At 40.6% G+C, this 17,416-nt stretch overlaps 1 protein-coding gene across 1 annotated transcript; it reads left to right on the forward strand.

The window, feature by feature from the left end:
• The first annotated feature begins 14,617 nt into the window (after positions 1–14,617).
• Positions 14,618–15,658, forward strand: LOC114096639 (putative MAGE domain-containing protein MAGEA13P). The gene has a single exon (XM_027940190.2). The coding sequence runs from the start codon at positions 14,618–14,620 to the stop codon at positions 15,656–15,658; it is 1,041 nt and encodes a 346-aa protein (XP_027795991.2).
• The last annotated feature ends 1,758 nt before the right edge of the window (positions 15,659–17,416 follow it).

The following is a 17,416-nucleotide window of genomic DNA, read 5'->3' on the forward strand; positions in this document are numbered from 1 at the left end:
GTCCACTTTATGTGATATGAGGATAGAAACCCCTGCTTGTTTACAAGATCCATGTGCATGATATGTTTTTTTCCCATACTTTGACCTACAGTCTATGGATGTCTGGACCTGTGAAGTAAGTCTCTTAGTGACAGCATATTGTTGGGTCTTGTTTTTTAATCCAATCTGCCAGTCTATGTCTTTTGATTGATGTGTTTAGGCCTTTTATAGTCAATCATATTATTGAGATATGATTTTTAAATGCATTTTTTTCTTAGGTTGTAGGTGGATAAATATTGTCATTTAATTTTTATGTTTATGTGGTGTTGAGGATCAAACCCTAACCCTCACACATGCCAGGTGAGCACTCTAGCCTTGAGCCACAGCCACAGCCCGAGATACAATTTTTAATTCTTGTCATTTTGATGTATTTCTAGTTTTTAATTTGAATTAGTTTCTCCTTTGATTGAATATTATTCTGGTGTAGTTCCTCCGTTTTCTTATTTCCACTTTTATTTTTCATTTCTTCTTCATGAAATATTTTATTGAGTATGTTTTATAGTACAGGCATTCCAATTGTGAATTTTTTAACTTTTGTTTATCATGGAAGGTTTTCATTTCATCATCAATTCTGAAGTTTAATTCTGAAGCTTAATTCTGGGTATAATATTCATAGCTAGCATCCATTTTCTTTCAAAGCTTGGTATATATTATTCCAAGACCACCTATCTTTTATGGTTCAAGTTGAGAAATTAGCTGAGATCCATGTTGATTTGCCTCGAAATGTGCTGTTCTTTCTGGCAGCCTTTAAAATTCTATCCTTATAAGCAGGCTTGTAGCTCACTTGCCTAGCACTTGTGAGGCACTAGGTTCAATCCTTAGCACCACATTAAAAATAAATAAAAGTATTTTTTTAAAAAAGCTCAGTCTTCATTAAAAAAAACTATCCTTATTCTGTATGTATTTTCATAATATGTTTTGGTGTGGGTATGTTATAATTTTGTATATTTGGAGTCCTATATGCCTCCTGTATTTGATTTTTTAATTTAATTCTTGTTTGGGAAATTTTCTGATATTATTTCATTGAAAATATCATGCATTTCTTTGGTTGAGCCTTCATCGTTCCTGCTAAATTTTTAGTTTGATCTTTTCATTCATTCTGTTCATAGCCTCCTAACATATTTTCTCTGCAGTCTACTTTATTTTCAAGATTATATATTTTGTCTTCATTGACTGAAACTCTGTCTCTCAAATGGTCTAGTATGCTGGTGATAATTTCCAATGAGTTTTTAATTTGTTTGTTGATCCTTTATTTCAAGGATTTCTGACTGTTCTTCAGGATCTCTATCTTCTTATTACTCTTTCACTTCTTATAGTTTCTCTTCTTTCTTTCTTACCCCATCTTTTACTGTGTAGATCAGTTTAACCATGAATTTTCTGAATTCCATCATTAAATTTCCTCTACTGTGGTGTCAATGGAATCTATTGTTGAGGTATTCTATGTTGTTTGGGACATTTTGTTCTCCTGCTTTTTCACTCATTTATGTGTATACCCATCTTTCTGGATTGATCTGAAGCTGTAGAGTTTCTAACCTTATGAGTTTATAGTACCTCACAGATTGAGTGGGGAGCCCAATGACAGCAACAATCTATGCAACAATATATAGCAGTAAACTGGGTACTTAGTTCCTATTTTGATATTTACAGTGTCATTTGGTAAAATATGCAGAAATAGTAGGATCATCAATTTCCATCAGTAAAAACAGTAAATAATCATGAATTATCTCTGGCTTAAAATCAAACAATAGGTGTTGTCCGTGACTTCTACCATATAAATTATTGCTCTAACATTGGTGGTAGGGGCAGACATATATATATATATATATATATATATATATATATATATATATATATATATATATATATATATATTAGTATTAAGAGGTATTAAGGATAGATCTATGTATGAGGAAAGAAGAGATAGGAGGCTAGAAAGGTGTTTGAAATTTCAAAGGGTAAATAGGGCAGATGCAGTGGTAATTTAGGATGTGTGGTTAAGGAGAAAGGGAAAGACAACTACAGAATTTTTGAGATCTCCTGATAGGTTAAGGTTTACCATGAATAAATTAAGGAGAACACAGCAGGTCAGAGTTTAGGAAATGCTACACAATACTATGATAATAAATGTCATATGTATATAGTATTTCATTTACAGATGAAATATAACCAAAACAAAACATGCATGACTTTCACCCACTCATTCACTTGAAAGTCTTAAATGTATCACACGGCTCAAAGGTCCTATGAGCCAGTTCACATTGTTCATTCTCAACGTGTCATTCTACTATCAACATATCAAAAAAGACTTATTCCATAGCAGGGCCACTAATGTTTGGCTTTGTTTGGCTCATGATAGCAAATGCTCCCCGCTGCCTTAGAAAAACTATACAATTATAGATGAACAAAATGATCTGCCAGTGATCTTATGTCAATTTTGGAAACACCAATTTGGGTATTCTTAAACTAAAATGACTTTGTATGTAAAAGTACTAATTAAAAACTCTTTAGGGAAAAATACACTTCAGTATTACATGCAGCTAAGCAATTTAAAGGAAAGTGTCCACAACATTCGGAGTGACCAAGGGATCTTTATTGCAGTGGTATCTGATTGACCAGAGAAAAAGAGGAGAGAGAGAGAGAGAGAGGGAGGGAGGGCCCGGCAGGAGAAGGTTTTTATAGCCCTTTGCTGTGCTGATTGAATTTAATAGGGTCTCTGGGTCTGCAAGTTGCCTTGTTGGCATACAGTGATTGGGTCACACAGTAGTTGCTAAGGGTGTCATCTTCTGCCTTCAAGTGGATTGGGCATGGGCTAGGTACGGGTTTCAAATCTAAAAACAACGGGAGGAAGTAAAGGGAAAAGGCACCAATAACTGTCCCAAAAGGAAGGGATAATGAAGGGTGGGGGTTGGGTACTCAGTTTTACCCTGCATTTATTCAGCCTGTCCTGCAGCTATCAGCAATATATTGCTCTTTGTTGATCATTTCTCTACTTTACATGGTCATTTGTTGGTGTGTGTGTGTATGTGTGTTTTGAGGAAAAGAAGTTTTATTGCTTTGCTAGCACAGGAGGAAACAGGTGGCTCTGTCCCAGAGGCTGTGATTCTGCCCATCACTTGGAGGGGGGCTTTTTTTTGGGGGGGGTGCTGGGAGCCATTAGCCAAGTAGGTATGACAATTTCCTTGCCAGCGTACCCCATGTTGCTTAGTGGAAGGACTCGTGGAAGTAGGACATTTTGCAGTGACATTGCATGTAGGTGACCTTGCTCAAGGACCAGGGCGGATCCGGGTTTAGGGTGTTCCCGGTTTAGGATAATCCGGGTTTAGGGCATTCCCGGTTTAGGACATTCCAGGTTTAAGGTTATTCCTGCTGGGAATAGGGCGTATCCTGCTGCCTGAGTTCCCCTTGAGTTCTCACGGGATTCAGACAGTATTTATTGGGAGATAGAAGCCCAGTGGGGGTGAATTTGGGCAGAGAACGTGGATTTCCCCAGAACGTGATTGTAGACGGCTGGTGTGAGTTCGGGAATAAAGAGTTGCTGTTTGAATCTACAAGCTGTGTGGTGGCTCGTGATTGTGTGCCCAGCCAGACTGCGGCAGGAGGGGTACTAGGGATTGAACCCAGGTGTGCTTAACCACTGACACATATCCCCAGCCCTCTTCTTTATCTAGAGACAGCGTCTGGCTAAGTTGCATAGAGCCTTGCCAAGTTGCTAAGGCTGGGTTTGTCTCATGATCCTCCTGCCTCAACCTCTTGAGCCGCTAGGATTACAGGCATGTGCCACTGTGCCCGGCAGCAGGGGGCTTTTATTTTTTATTTTTAGTAGTAGATGGACACAATGCCTTTATTTTCTTTATTTTTTTTATGTGGTGCTGAAGATAGAACCCAATGCCTCATACATGCTAGGTGAGCACCCCACTACTGAGCCACAACCCCAGCCCCAGTAGGGGGCTTTTAAAGAGGTGATTCAAAGGCTACTTCCATGTGTTGTGAGTTGTAATTGTTAATTTGGGAGATAGCCATTTTTGAGATCTTCTGGTGCTGTCCCCAAATTCTGAATTACTTTGTTTCTGTGATGAATGTATGCTCAAGGACAGATAACTGCCTATGATGGGAAGAAAGTTAATCCTATTTCACCTGAGATTAGGGAAGGGGAGAGGTAGAGAAAGAACATGTGTATTTTGTATTAAAAAAAATGTTGCAGTGGCAGAGCAGTAAGGGCTATACTTAAAGTAAAAAGTGGACTACTGTTACATTTTCCCACTGACAATTTCTACATTCCATTTATATGGGAAAATGGGTGAGGATATCTCCAACCTGCTTCCTGATGAAAGAGTGCGAAGTTGGGGCAAGTAACCAAAAATCTTTGTTCTCTATCAGGTGGGATGTGGACAGTTAAGGGTATTCAGCATAAGAGCCATCCAGAAATCCGCAGTGGCAAATTGGGGGTGACTGGACAAGGCACACATAGGGCAGAGATTGTTTCAAGACAACAATAAACAAGACAGCAAAGTATTGCTATTTTGTAAATAATTAGTGCAAAAACAATTAGTAATTTAGCCCGTCTCTGAAAACCATGAAGACAGTAACTCATAATCATTATCAGTGAAAAACAGGAGTTACCTGTGTAGGACCTTAGGAAGATTTGTAAATCAGTCTCAAATTGACTCATTTGGTGTTTAAATTGCTTGCCTAATTGGAAAACCACCTTATGTTGTCTGCAGGTGATTCTGTAGACAAATGAAGATGGAGATATTAACAAGTTAGTGGAGACCTTTGTGTGTGTGAGGTGGGCAGAGGACAGAGAGAGGGAGAGGTGTAGATAGATAGGGGCAACCTACCACTGAGCTGCATCCCCAGTCCTTTTTTTTTTATTTTGAAAGAGGGTCTCACTAAATTGCTTCTGCTGTCCTTAAACTGACAGTCCCAATAGAGGCCTCTTTTAGGTTTCCATGTAAGTTATGATTTCAAATGGATTACATTTCCCTCAAAACCTAAAAATCAATGTAACCCATGGTAATCTATACTGCTATTATCTGTTTTTTAAAGTAAAGATATTAGAATAAAATTTTAATTCAATATGACATAGTAGAAGTATAGACTCTTGAAATATACCATATGAGTCAAGTGATATAGAAAAAGTAACATATACTCTCTTGCATGATTTTTCTCTACTATAAAGATAATATTAATCCCTGCTTCATTGAATTTTAGGTGAATTTAATGAAATAACAAAGCCCTCCAGGAAAAAAAAGGAATGCAGACTTTGAAGTCACATTAAAATGTCAACTCAATGTCCTACTAGATTTGCCTTATGTTATTTATAAAATATGGTCAATAGTAATACCTACTTTATTAAAAAGTCATTGTGAAGATTAAATGTAATCATCTGTATTAAATACCTGGTAATAGTAATTGCTCAAAAATGCTAGTTTAAAAAAAATCCCTTAGATTAGTACCTGTAACATATTGATGCTTTATAATTGGTAGATTTATTAACTTCAGGGCTTATCAAAACCTTTAATATGTGTGTTTGTGGATCTATATGAGCTTAACTGTCAAGAAATGGGATAGCACCCTACCTATTTGGTACTGTACTAGAATTCCTAGCTAGCTAGCAAGCACTCTGAGCCAAGAAAAAGGAAAAAAAAAACATAGGTTTGAAAAGAAAGAAACAGGACTGAAAAAGAAATGGCACATCATAGGAACCCACAATATCATTGCAGCTCCTGAGAGTGAATTAGAAGAGCAGTCCTCCTGTAGGAAACTGAGATAGGAAGATTGGGGAAACACCGGTAGGCAATCCAGAGTGCTAGCGACCAAGTGAAAACCAGTATCATCAGTTTCTATAGTACAGAGACTTAATGAAATCAACAGATGTCAGCAGTATCTGGTGGCTCAAAGAGGTTAGAGCTGGAAGCTCCCTTTCAACCAGATGAGATTCTTTGGTAGAAATTTGAATAGAAAATAAGCTCAGAAACAGCAAGTCAAACCAGTATGCAAGACCTCTGTGGAACTCCCCAGAATCACCTTGACAACAATATCAGATAAAGACAAACCAAGGGGAAAAATTAGAGACCAATAACCCTAATAAACATAGCTGCAAAATAGTTAATATTTATTTATCAATATTTATTAATATTTATTAACAATATTAGTTGTTAGTCTTGGGAAGTTGAGAACAAGCACCACCAGCAACACCTTCCACAGTTGTGTGAAGGGTTGTCTCAGAGAACTAGAACACCTGATGAAGGCAGGCAGGGCAGGTCCCATTAGGAGAAAGTGTGAAAACTTTGAGGAGGACTGAAAGTAACCTCCAACCCAGAACACAAGAAATCACACAGAAACCTCCCCTGCTCTTGTAAGCCTCCTAAGAGTCTGTCTGGTGAGGCCATACCTCGCACCCATATTGGTTGTCTCAGGGCAGTAAGAGCATTGATCTGAGGGGTGTGGCCTCACATCAACACACTGAGAGGGTGTCAGAAATCAGAGTGCGGACACAGCTGTGATTTATGGGTTTTCCCGTCTCAAACAAAACAGAATCTGCACAACGCGATCCTGCTATCAGCCCTAATAAACCCCACGTGGAGTGCCCGGATGTGGGTGGGGCCTATAGTAACTTCTGCTTTTGGCTTTGAAAATCTGAATGTGGGGAGGCCACCACGGAGGTACTTGGACTGAGGTCGGAAGATTGAAGGAGCTCTAGACGGTATCAGACACCAAGACCTTGTTGGATTTCAAGGCAGCTGTCGTCCCACTTAAAGGTGAGAACCCAGGAAGAAGAGTACCGTCCATCTCACCACAAATAGGACCCCCATTTTCATCCTAGCCATTCCCTTTTTGTCAGCCCTCGATGACTCAAGGCAGGGTTCCCGGATGTGGTGTATTGGCCGTCCATCTTGAAGTTAGGGAATAGTTTTTCTGAGCGGTTTTTCAGACTCGGCTGAGCAGAAGGAGGCTTCTCAGTCAGCGTCAGGCATCAAGATGATGATTATGGTGGGCAGAGGGAACCTTTACCAAACAGTGTAGCTCAAAGAACTGCACCCCTGCACTCAGCTGTGGGCGCTCAGATGGGACAGTCAAGCAGAGACACCTCCCCCCATTCTCAGCACTTCATGTTAGTATTACCATGGTAGGGTCTTGGCTGATTTCAGGAAATGGAACTATATGGAAATATATGTCCCAGTCTTTAAATATGACCTTGGAGACAAGGAGAGTACCCACCACAGAACCCAGAACAACATTGAAATTCCCCCTGGCCAGGTAGAAATCCTAGTGGCTCAGGAGGCTGAGAAAGGGGAATCCTGAGATCAAAGACAGCTCCAGCAACTTGGCGAAGCCTAAGCAATTCAGTGAGACCCTGTCTCTAAATAAAAACTCAAAATGGGGCTTGGAGTGTGCCTCACTGGTTAAGCACAACAAAAGTTAAGCACCAATACCAAAATAAAAACAAATAAGAGAAATGCACCCTGATCCCTGTTATCAACATTGCCGACTCTAGGAAATGCTGCCCACTTGAGCCTCCTCCTCACTTTGCATCCTATATAGGAAGAGCATTTCAGGGTGGTTGAGTGCCTTGGTCTCAAATGAGCCTCTGCTTCTCAAGGGAGGCACAGGTTCTCCTAAGTGTAAGAGGAGTACCCTTTGATACAATAAAGCTGAGTGTACTTGCCACTGCATATTGGGAGAGATCCACAGAAAAGCATCCATTTTCTAAGAGCCCAAGGTGCGGTTCTAAAGCAAAGGATTCACCTTCTACTCCCTTTACCTCCTTGTCTGGCATCTATGGGAGTTGAGGGACTTGGTTTAAGGGAGGAATTCTCAACTTAGAGAAATGAAAAGGTTGGCTGGACACGGTGGTGCACACCTATAAACCCAGAAGCTCAGGAAGCTAAGGTAGGAGGATCGGGAGTTCAAAGCCAGGCTTGCAATTTAACGAGGCCCTAAGAAACTTAGCAACACGTTGTGCTAGATAAGACAGAAGAGGGTTGGGGATGTGGCTCATTGGTTAAGCACCCCTGGGTTCAATCCCTGGTACCAAAGGAAAAATTGACCCTGATCCTTAGTGTCAGCACTGGGGACCCCAAGAAATGCTACCCAGCTGAGCTTCCTCTTTTCCTTGTATCCTATCCAGGTAGAGCGTTTCAGGGTGGTGAGTGCCTTGGTGTGAAGGGCTGAGCCTCCGCTCATCAGGAGAGGTGCAGGTTCTCCTAGTTGTGAAGATGGGTACCCTTTGGTAGAGTACAGTTGAAATAACTTGTCATTGTAGATTGGGAGACAGCCATAGAAATGCACCCTTTTTCTAAGAGCCCAAGCTTCCCTCTTTACTCCCTTTACATACTTGTCTGGCAGAGGTTACCCCCTCTACTCCCTTTACTTCGTTTTCTGGCAGAGGTTCTCTGCCCGCCCCCCACTCCCTTTACTTTGTTGTCTGGCATCTCAGAGTTGTGGGCTTGGTTTTAGTGAGGCATTCTCAATTTAGGAAAAGGAGAGAATGGCTGAGCATGGTGGTGCACAACTGTAATCCCAGCAGCTCAGGAGGCTGATGCAAGAGGATCTGGAGTTCAAAGCCAGCCTTGCAACTTGGCAAGGCTGTAAGCAACTCAGTGAGACCTCGTGTCTAGATGAAAGACAAAAGAGAGTTGGGGATGTGGCTCATTGGTTAAGCACCCCTGGATTCAGTTCCTGGCACCAAGGGAAAAGTTGACCCTGATCCCTGGTGTTAGCACTAGGGACCACAGGAAATGCTACGCAGCTGAGCCTCTTCCTTCCCTTACATCCTATCCAGGTGAAGTGTTTCAGGGTGGTGAGTGCCTTGGTGTGAAGGGCTGAGCCTCCGCTCATCAGGAGAGGTGCAGGTTCTCCTAGTTGTGAAGATGGGTACCCTTTGGTAGAGTACAGTTGAAATAACTTGTCATTGTAGATTGGGAGACAGCCATAGAAATGCACCCTTTTTCTAAGAGCCCAAGCTTCCCTCTTTACTCCCTTTACATACTTGTCTGGCAGAGGTTACCCCCTCTACTCCCTTTACTTCGTTTTCTGGCAGAGGTTCTCTGCCCGCCCCCCACTCCCTTTACTTTGTTGTCTGGCATCTCAGAGTTGTGGGCTTGGTTTTAGTGAGGCATTCTCAATTTAGGAAAAGGAGAGAATGGCTGAGCATGGTGGTGCACAACTGTAATCCCAGCAGCTCAGGAGGCTGATGCAAGAGGATCTGGAGTTCAAAGCCAGCCTTGCAACTTGGCAAGGCTGTAAGCAACTCAGTGAGACCTCGTGTCTAGATGAAAGACAAAAGAGAGTTGGGGATGTGGCTCATTGGTTAAGCACCCCTGGATTCAGTTCCTGGCACCAAGGGAAAAGTTGACCCTGATCCCTGGTGTTAGCACTAGGGACCACAGGAAATGCTACGCAGCTGAGCCTCTTCCTTCCCTTACATCCTATCCAGGTGAAGTGTTTCAGGGTGGTGAGTGCCTTGGTGTGAAGGCTGAACCTCTGCTCATCAGAGGAGGTGCAGGCTCTCCCAGGTGTGAAGATAAGTACCATTTGATAGAGTACAGTTGAAAACACTTGTCATGGCAGAATGGGAGAATACCATAGAGATGCACCCTTTTTCTTTTTCTTTTTTTTAAATTTAACTTAACTATTTTTTTGCATTACAATCCTTATTACACATACAGAGCACAATTTTTCATATCTGTTCCTACAGTATATTCACACCAACTTATGCCATTATACATGTGCTTTTTTGCATTACAATTCTTAATACACGTATATAACACAATTTTTCATATCTCTGTATATAAGGTGTGTTGGCCCCAAATTCAAATTTTCATATATGTATTTTGTATAAGGATGACCATCAGGTTCCACCATCTTTGTTAATTCCCTTCACCCTCCCGTTCCCTCCCACCCCTTTTTTTCTTGACTAGAATTAATCTAATCTTCCCATTCTCTCCCTCCCTACCCCACTATGAATCATCCCCCCTTATGTCAGAGAAAACATTCGGTGTTTGTTTAGGGGGGATTGGCTAACTTCACTTAGTATTATCTTCTCCAGTGCCATCCATTTACCTGCAAATACCATGATTTTATTGGTTTTTTTAGTGCTGTGTAATATTCCATTGTATATAAATGCTACATTTTTTTAATCCATCCACTGAGGAACATCTAGGTTGGCTCCACAGTTTAGCTATTGTGAATTGTGCTACTATAAACATTTTTGTGGCTGTGTCTCTGTTGTTTGCTGTTTTTAAGTCCTTTGGGTATAGTCTGAGAAGAGGAATAGTTGGGTCAAGTGGTAGTTCCATTCCCAGATTTCCAAGGAATCTCCCTACTGATTTCCAAATTGGCTGCACTAATTTGCAGTCCCACCAGTAATGTATGAGTATACCTTTTCCCCCACATCCTCGCCAACATTTGTTGTTGCTTTTCTTCATAATAGCTGCCATTCTGACTGGAGTGAGATATCATCTTAGAGTAGTTTTGATTTATATTTCTCTGATTGTTAGAGATGATCTTTTTTATATATTTGTTAATTGATTGTATATCCTCTTCTGAGAAGTGTCTGTTCAGGTCCTTGGCACATTTATTAATTGGAGTATTTGATTTTTTGATGCTTGTTGAGTTTTTTATATACCCTTGAGATTAGTGCTCTATCCGATGTGTGAGGGGTAAAAATTTGCTCTCAGGATGTAGGTCCCCTGTTCACCTCAGATATTATTTATTTTGCTGAGAAAAACCTTTTTAGTTTGAATCCATCCCATATGTTGATTCTTGGTTTTAATTCTTGTGCTATAGGAGTCTTATTAAGGAAGTTGAGACCTAATCCCAATTGATAGATTAGGGCCTACTTTTTCTATTAGACACAGGGTCTCTGGTTTAATTCCTAGGTCCTTGATCCATTTTGACTTAACTTTTGTGCATGGTGAGAGATAGGGGATTCAATTTCGTTTTGTTGCATATGGATTTCTGGTTTTCCTAGCATCATTTGTTGCAGATGCTGTCTTTTCTCTAGTGCATGTTTTTGGCACCTTTGTCTAATATAATTGTAATTTTGTGGGTTAGTCTCTGTGTCCTCTATTCTGTATCATTGGTCTACCGGCTTGTTTTGGTGCCAATACCATGCTGTTTTTGTTACTATTGATCTGTAGTATAGTTTAAGGAATGGTATAGAGATGTCACCTGCTTCACTCTTCCTGCTTAGAATTGCTTTAGCTATTCTGGGTCTCTTATTTTTCCAGATGAAATTAATGACTGCCTTTTCTATTTCTGCAAGGAATGAATGCCATTGGGATTTTGACTGGAATTTAGTAGTTTGATAATATTAACTCTGCCTATCCAAGAGCAAGGTAGATCTTTCCATTTTCTAAGGTCTTCTTTGATTTCTCTCTTTAGGGTTCTGTAGTTTTCATGTATAGATCCTTCACCTCTTTTCCCAAGTATCTAATTTTTTTGAGGCTATTGTGAATGGGGTAGTTTTCCTCATTTCCTTAGAGGATTTATTACTGATATACAGAAATGCCTTTGATTTATGGGTGTTGATTTTATGTCCTGCTACTTTGCTGAATTTTAGTTCTAGAAGTTTTCTGGTGGAGTTCTTGGTGTCTTCTAGGAATAGAATCATATCGTCAGCAAATAGTGGTAGTTTAAGTTTTTTCTTTTCGTATAGTGATTCCTTCAATTTCTTTCATCTAATTGCTCTGGCCAGTGTTTCAAGTACTGTGTTGAATAGAAGTGGTGAGAGAGGGCATCCCTATCTTGTTCCAGATTTTAGAGGGAATGCCTTCAGTTTTTCTCCATATAGAATGATGTTGGCTTGAGGCTTAGCGTAGATAGCCTTTACAATGTTGAGATGTTCCTGTTATTCCTAGTTTTTCTAGTGTTTTGAACGTAAAGAGGTGCTGTATTTTGTCAAATGCTTTTTCTTCGTCTATCGAGATGATCATATGATTCTTAAATCTTTAAGTCTATTGATGTGATGAATTACATTTATTGATTTCTGTATGTTGAACCAACTTGCATCCCTGGGATGAACCCCACTTGATCATGGTGTACAATCTTTTTAATATGTTTTTGTATTTGATTTGCCCGAATTTTATTGAGGATTTTTTCCATCTATGTTCATTAGAGAGATTGATCTGAAGTTTTTCTTTCTTTGAAGTGTCTTTGACTGGTTTTGGAATCGGGGTGATATTGGTCTCATACAATGATTTGGAAGTACTCCCCCTTTTTCTATTTCCTGAAATAAATTAAATAGTATTTATTCTTCTTTAAAGTTCTTGTAGAACTTGGCTGTTTATCCATCCATTCCTGGGCTTTTCTTGGTTGGCAGGCTTCTGATGGCGTCTTGTATTTCCTCACTTGATATTGGTCTGTTTAAATTGTGTATATCTTTCTGGTTCAATCTGGGTACATCATATGACTTAAGGAATTTATCGATGCCTTTACTGTCTTCTACTTTATTGGAGTATATAGCTTCAAAATTTCTAATTATCTTCTGTATTTCTGTAGTGTCTGTTGTTATGTTGCCTTTTTCATCATGTATGCTGGTAATTTGAGTTCTCTCTTTCCTTCTCTTCATTAGCATGGCTTAGGGTCTGTCAATTTTATTTATTTTTTCAAAGAATAAACTTTTAGTTTTGTCAATTGTTTTGTTTCGGTTTCATTGATTTCAGCTCTGTTTGCGGATGTGGCTCATTGGTTAAGCACCCCTGGGTTCCGTCCCTGGTACCAAAGGAAAAATTGACTCTGGCCTTGGTTTAATGGTGGTTTTCTCACCTTAGAAAAAGGAAAAGGTTGGCTGGACATGGTTGTGAACACCTGTAATCCCAGTGGCTCAGGAAGCTGAGGCAGGAGAAATGCAAGTTCAAAGTTAGCCTCAGCAACTTATTGAGGCCCTTTCTCAAAATTAAGAATAAAAAGACCTGGAGATTGTTCAGTCATTATGCTTCACTGGGTTCTATTACCAGTTTAAAAAAAGTTATATGCCTTGTTGAGAATAAATATACCGTTAACCCATCACTCAGAGGGATCCACACAGACAACTACGCTGCTCTTTGTGAGCCCCTGTGTACCTGTCTCTCACACTCAACCTCACTTCCTTTCTGAGAGGAGCCCCAGCTGTACCAGGAATCAAAATATGGTCTCTGAAAAAGGCCTGAGAGGACCTCCAACTATAGATAGAGATCTAGCTCTATTATCCTGATATCATTTCTGGAAAACCCTGGTAGGGCTGTTTGGCACAGGTACCACCCTACTACCCCCTCCCTCCATCTATGTTCCTTGTTGGCATTTGGAAGATGGAGGCCTTGGCTTGAGGGATATATCCTCAGGATAGCAGAAGGAAGGATTGTAGGTCCAGTCAGGAGTAAACATGAATACCTTCAGGAGGATTAAGAGTAACTCTTACTCCAAGGGGGTCCTCAGAGAAACCTGCTTCACCCCTGTTAACTCTGGCAGAGCCCACGCAGATCTATCTGAATCACCCCTCATTTCTAGATGACCTGGTTGTGTAAGGGTGGTGAGGATTGGTTATTATTGTTTTGTTGTTTGAGAAGACCAAGTCACCAGAAGGAGTCCCAGGTTCTGCTGGACATAGAGGAGCAGACCCTGAGGGAGTACTACCATATGCCACCACTAAAGGACATACTGGGTTGAGCCCCTGCTGTCCACCCTAGGAGATCCTGGGCATATGTGACTGTGATATCTTCTCACATTTTTTTCATTGGTCTGAAGGAGATGAAGGTCTTGGCCTAAAGGGGCAACCTCACATCAACAGGTAGCCACATTAGGCAGCCTATTGAGATGACCCAAGGTAGGAGTCAAGGTGAAGAACCTGAATTTGGATTGAGAGGACCCCCCTATGCCTTGGACATTTGGGGGCCCTGACCTGAAAGGACCTGGGCACTGGGTTTCCAGATGTGTTGTGCCCTTACTCCTACCTGATAGTTTTAATGAGCTAGACTCAGTTCAGCTGAGGGAGGAATCTTGAGCCTTTCAATAAATCGGTATGAGGATAGAGAACCCCTGTGCACAAGAGCAGATGGAGCTTAGCTCTCCATTCCTTTTAGTCTTGTTGGGAGGGCCCATCCACTTCATAACTATAGAGACCTTACAGAATACAATTATTTCTGCCTACCTGCAGTCTGAAACCTGTTTCTCTTATAGAGGCTCCAGAAACTTGGGGTGGAGGCCTTGAAATGAGTCACATAATCCTCAGATCATAGAGTGGAAGAGGGTCCGGCCATGTTAGGAGGCATGGTGAGATGCACACCCTGAATGTGTATCTGGGACCTTACCTCTAAAACGAAGAGACCCCATAGTTCCTGAATCTACCTGCTCTGCTGCCAGTCTCAAACTGTGCTGGCCACGTATACCATGAAGAGCATTCTCGAATCCTCCTACAGGTTCCTAGGAGATAGGCTGATGAGAAGGACAGAAGACTTGTGAGGCCCTAGAGCACTGTCTGAGGGAAGACCTGTGAAGATGGCTTTTGTCAATGTTGACAAGGTTAAGTTTTTCACACTCTTCCTCTCTCAGGCCAATTTGTGTTAACAACCCTTCTGGTTTGTCTTTGCAGTTAATTATGATTCCTTCTAAGCAGAAGACTCAAGAGTACGCTCCCCTCCGCGCTCAAGGAGAGGAAGTGGATCCACTTGATCCTGATGTTCCTGTAGTTGAGGAAGTGCGTGCTATAGCTACCTCATCCCCTGCTTCAAGCCTGAGCATCATGGAAGAATGGCCTGAAGCTGGAACACCTGTCCTCTCCCAGAGTCTATTAAATCTTACCCAGAGTCTTTCTCAAAGTCTTTTGGAAACTGCTTTTATTGAATCCAGTCTAACAGGCCAGTCCAGTGAAGGTTCTAGTGGCCAAGAAGGTGATGTAGGTGCCTCATCTGCCTGCAGGGATCCTGAAGTCTCTCTTATTAATATACTAGAGAAAAGAGTGGGTGAATTGGTGAATTTCCTTATCGCCAAGTATAAAACAAAGGAGCCTGTCACAAAGGAAGAAATGCTGCAGAGTGTCCTCAAAGAGCAAAAGGACTACTTCTCTGCAATCTTCAAGAATACCTGTGAATGTATGGAGGTTGTTTTTGGTATTGAAGTTAAGGAAGTGGATCCCACTAGCCACTCCTACATGCTTATCGAAATGGTAGATCTCACCTATTACAGGAAGATGAGTGATGACCAGGGTATGCCCAAGACTGGCCTTCTGGTATTTATCCTGGGTATAATCTTCATGGAGGGCAACTGTGCATCGGAAGAGAAGATATGGGAGATGATGAATATGCTTGATGTGCATGGGAAGAGGGAATTCATGTCTGGGGACTGCAGGAAGCTCATAACTAGAGAGTTAGTGCAGGAGAAATACCTGGAGTACCAGCAGGTGCCAAATAGTAATCCGCCATTGTATGAGTTAGTTTGGGGTCCAAAATCATATGCTGAGACTAGTAAGATAAAAGTCTTAGAGTTCTTTTCGAAAGTCAGTTGGAATCACCCCACTTCTTTCTCATCCTTGTATCGGGAAGCTTTTAGAGAAGAAAGGGAAAGATCAAGATCTGCGGGTGATGCTACTACTGTAGACAGTGAAAATTCAAAGTCCAGATGCTTTTCCTGTCCCGAGTAAAGTCCCATAAAGATACCTAACTGCTCAAAGAGAAATCAAAAGTTTTAAGTAGTAAAGAGATTCAGAGAAACATTTTCTTTTTGGTATTTTCACATTTTGTTTAGTAGTTTTATTAGCTTTGGAATTTAGGTCTACTAATTTCATTGGTCACACATTTATTGCTTATTAGGTTTAATGAGTTTTGATATTTTGAAAAACAAATTGAGAAACTTTGTTTTGTGATCTGCAACAATATACCATGGTGTTGGAACAAAAATTTTCTTAGAAATGTGAAAAACATTAAATGTAGGAAAATGTAAAAGATGATTCATCTTAAGATTTCTGTATCCATTTTGTCTGATCGTTGTACACAATTAAAGATACATACATCTTTGGTTTAAGAATATGCAAGAAATTAAATATTGATAAATATAGTCCTGGTTTATTGGCTTGCTTATTCTGTGAGCATTGAGTATCTGCTCATTGGAATGAATTGTATTAGCAATGGAGATTCTAAGATCAGCAAGGAAGATAGTAAGATGTTCTCTAAAACATAAAGATCAAGTAAAAGATGAAGTGAGGAGGTGGGATTCCAGATGCCAGCAGTCAAGTGTAAATGCCCTGATCCAGGGGACTTGGGGATTTGGGAAGCTGTCATTCCTTCCATGGGAGCTTAGGTTAAGCTAAGTGGTGACAGGGGTCAGACTCATACTGTGTATTACTGGTGAGAGAAAAGCCTGTAATGGAAAATTGATCTGAGCAGTTCCTTTTGGATTATAGATAAAACTAAAAGAAATCTACACTTGGGCCAGGTGTGGAAAGTGTCCAGGTATAAATGAACAGTGCACAAACTAAGTGTCATATTCAAAAAACCTGTAAGAGTTTCCTGGGAAATATTCCCTTGCATTCTTTTCCCTGGCCTGGGACAACTGGAGTCCACTTCATTGAAAAGATATTTATAATTAAGTTATCTTGATTGTAACTTAGGAGTTAGATTTTTGGTTAGAGTGAAATGAATGAAAATGGTTTGGATGAAGAGCTAGTTTAAATTTCTAGGGGCTTTGAACTACACACAGTTGGGGAAAATTCACATCCAAATTCTGTCCTGTCATAGAGGAAAGATTGCTGAGTTATATGTATAAAGTAGCATTTCTGACCCATTTGTTGAGTCATATTCTAGAGTTATGTCTCTTGAGATGTCCTTAATCTCACTCCCAGAGAAAATAGTAGTTGGGTAGAATCTAGGGTCAAACTTGGAAAATACTGCCTTTAAAAAAAAAAAAACCTCCAACATACACCAGGCAGTATGTAAAGTGCTTTACATGTTTAACAAAAGTCCTACACAATAGGACTTAATGAAATCATTTTATAGATGAGGAAACTTGGACTTAGCACTTGGCAAATTTTCCAAAATCACATGGCTAGTAAAGGACAGGGCTGGGACTTGACTCCTAGTCTAAATCCATCCAGCGCCATATTGTCCCCACTCCTATCAGTTTAAGGCAGACCTGTTTCTTCATTTTTTTTTTCCCTCAGTCTTTCAGGCAACAAAAAGGAGAGACTTGAGGCCAAGATACTAAAAGCAGACCTAAAGAAGAAAGTGATAGGAGAAATAATCTGGCACTGTCTTTTGGTTTGTTAAACCTGAGGTCCTCCAGCCTGAGTTCCAGGATTCTAGAGAGCTAACTTTGCCCAGGTGATGGTATCTTTGCCCCACCCCAGGGATTTCCCAATTTTCAGTACCCTTTCCCTAGTGACTCCACATGCCCTCCTGTCCAA

Source organism: Marmota flaviventris, chromosome X, assembly GCF_047511675.1.
Source record: "Marmota flaviventris isolate mMarFla1 chromosome X, mMarFla1.hap1, whole genome shotgun sequence".
NCBI lineage: Eukaryota > Metazoa > Chordata > Mammalia > Rodentia > Sciuridae > Marmota > Marmota flaviventris.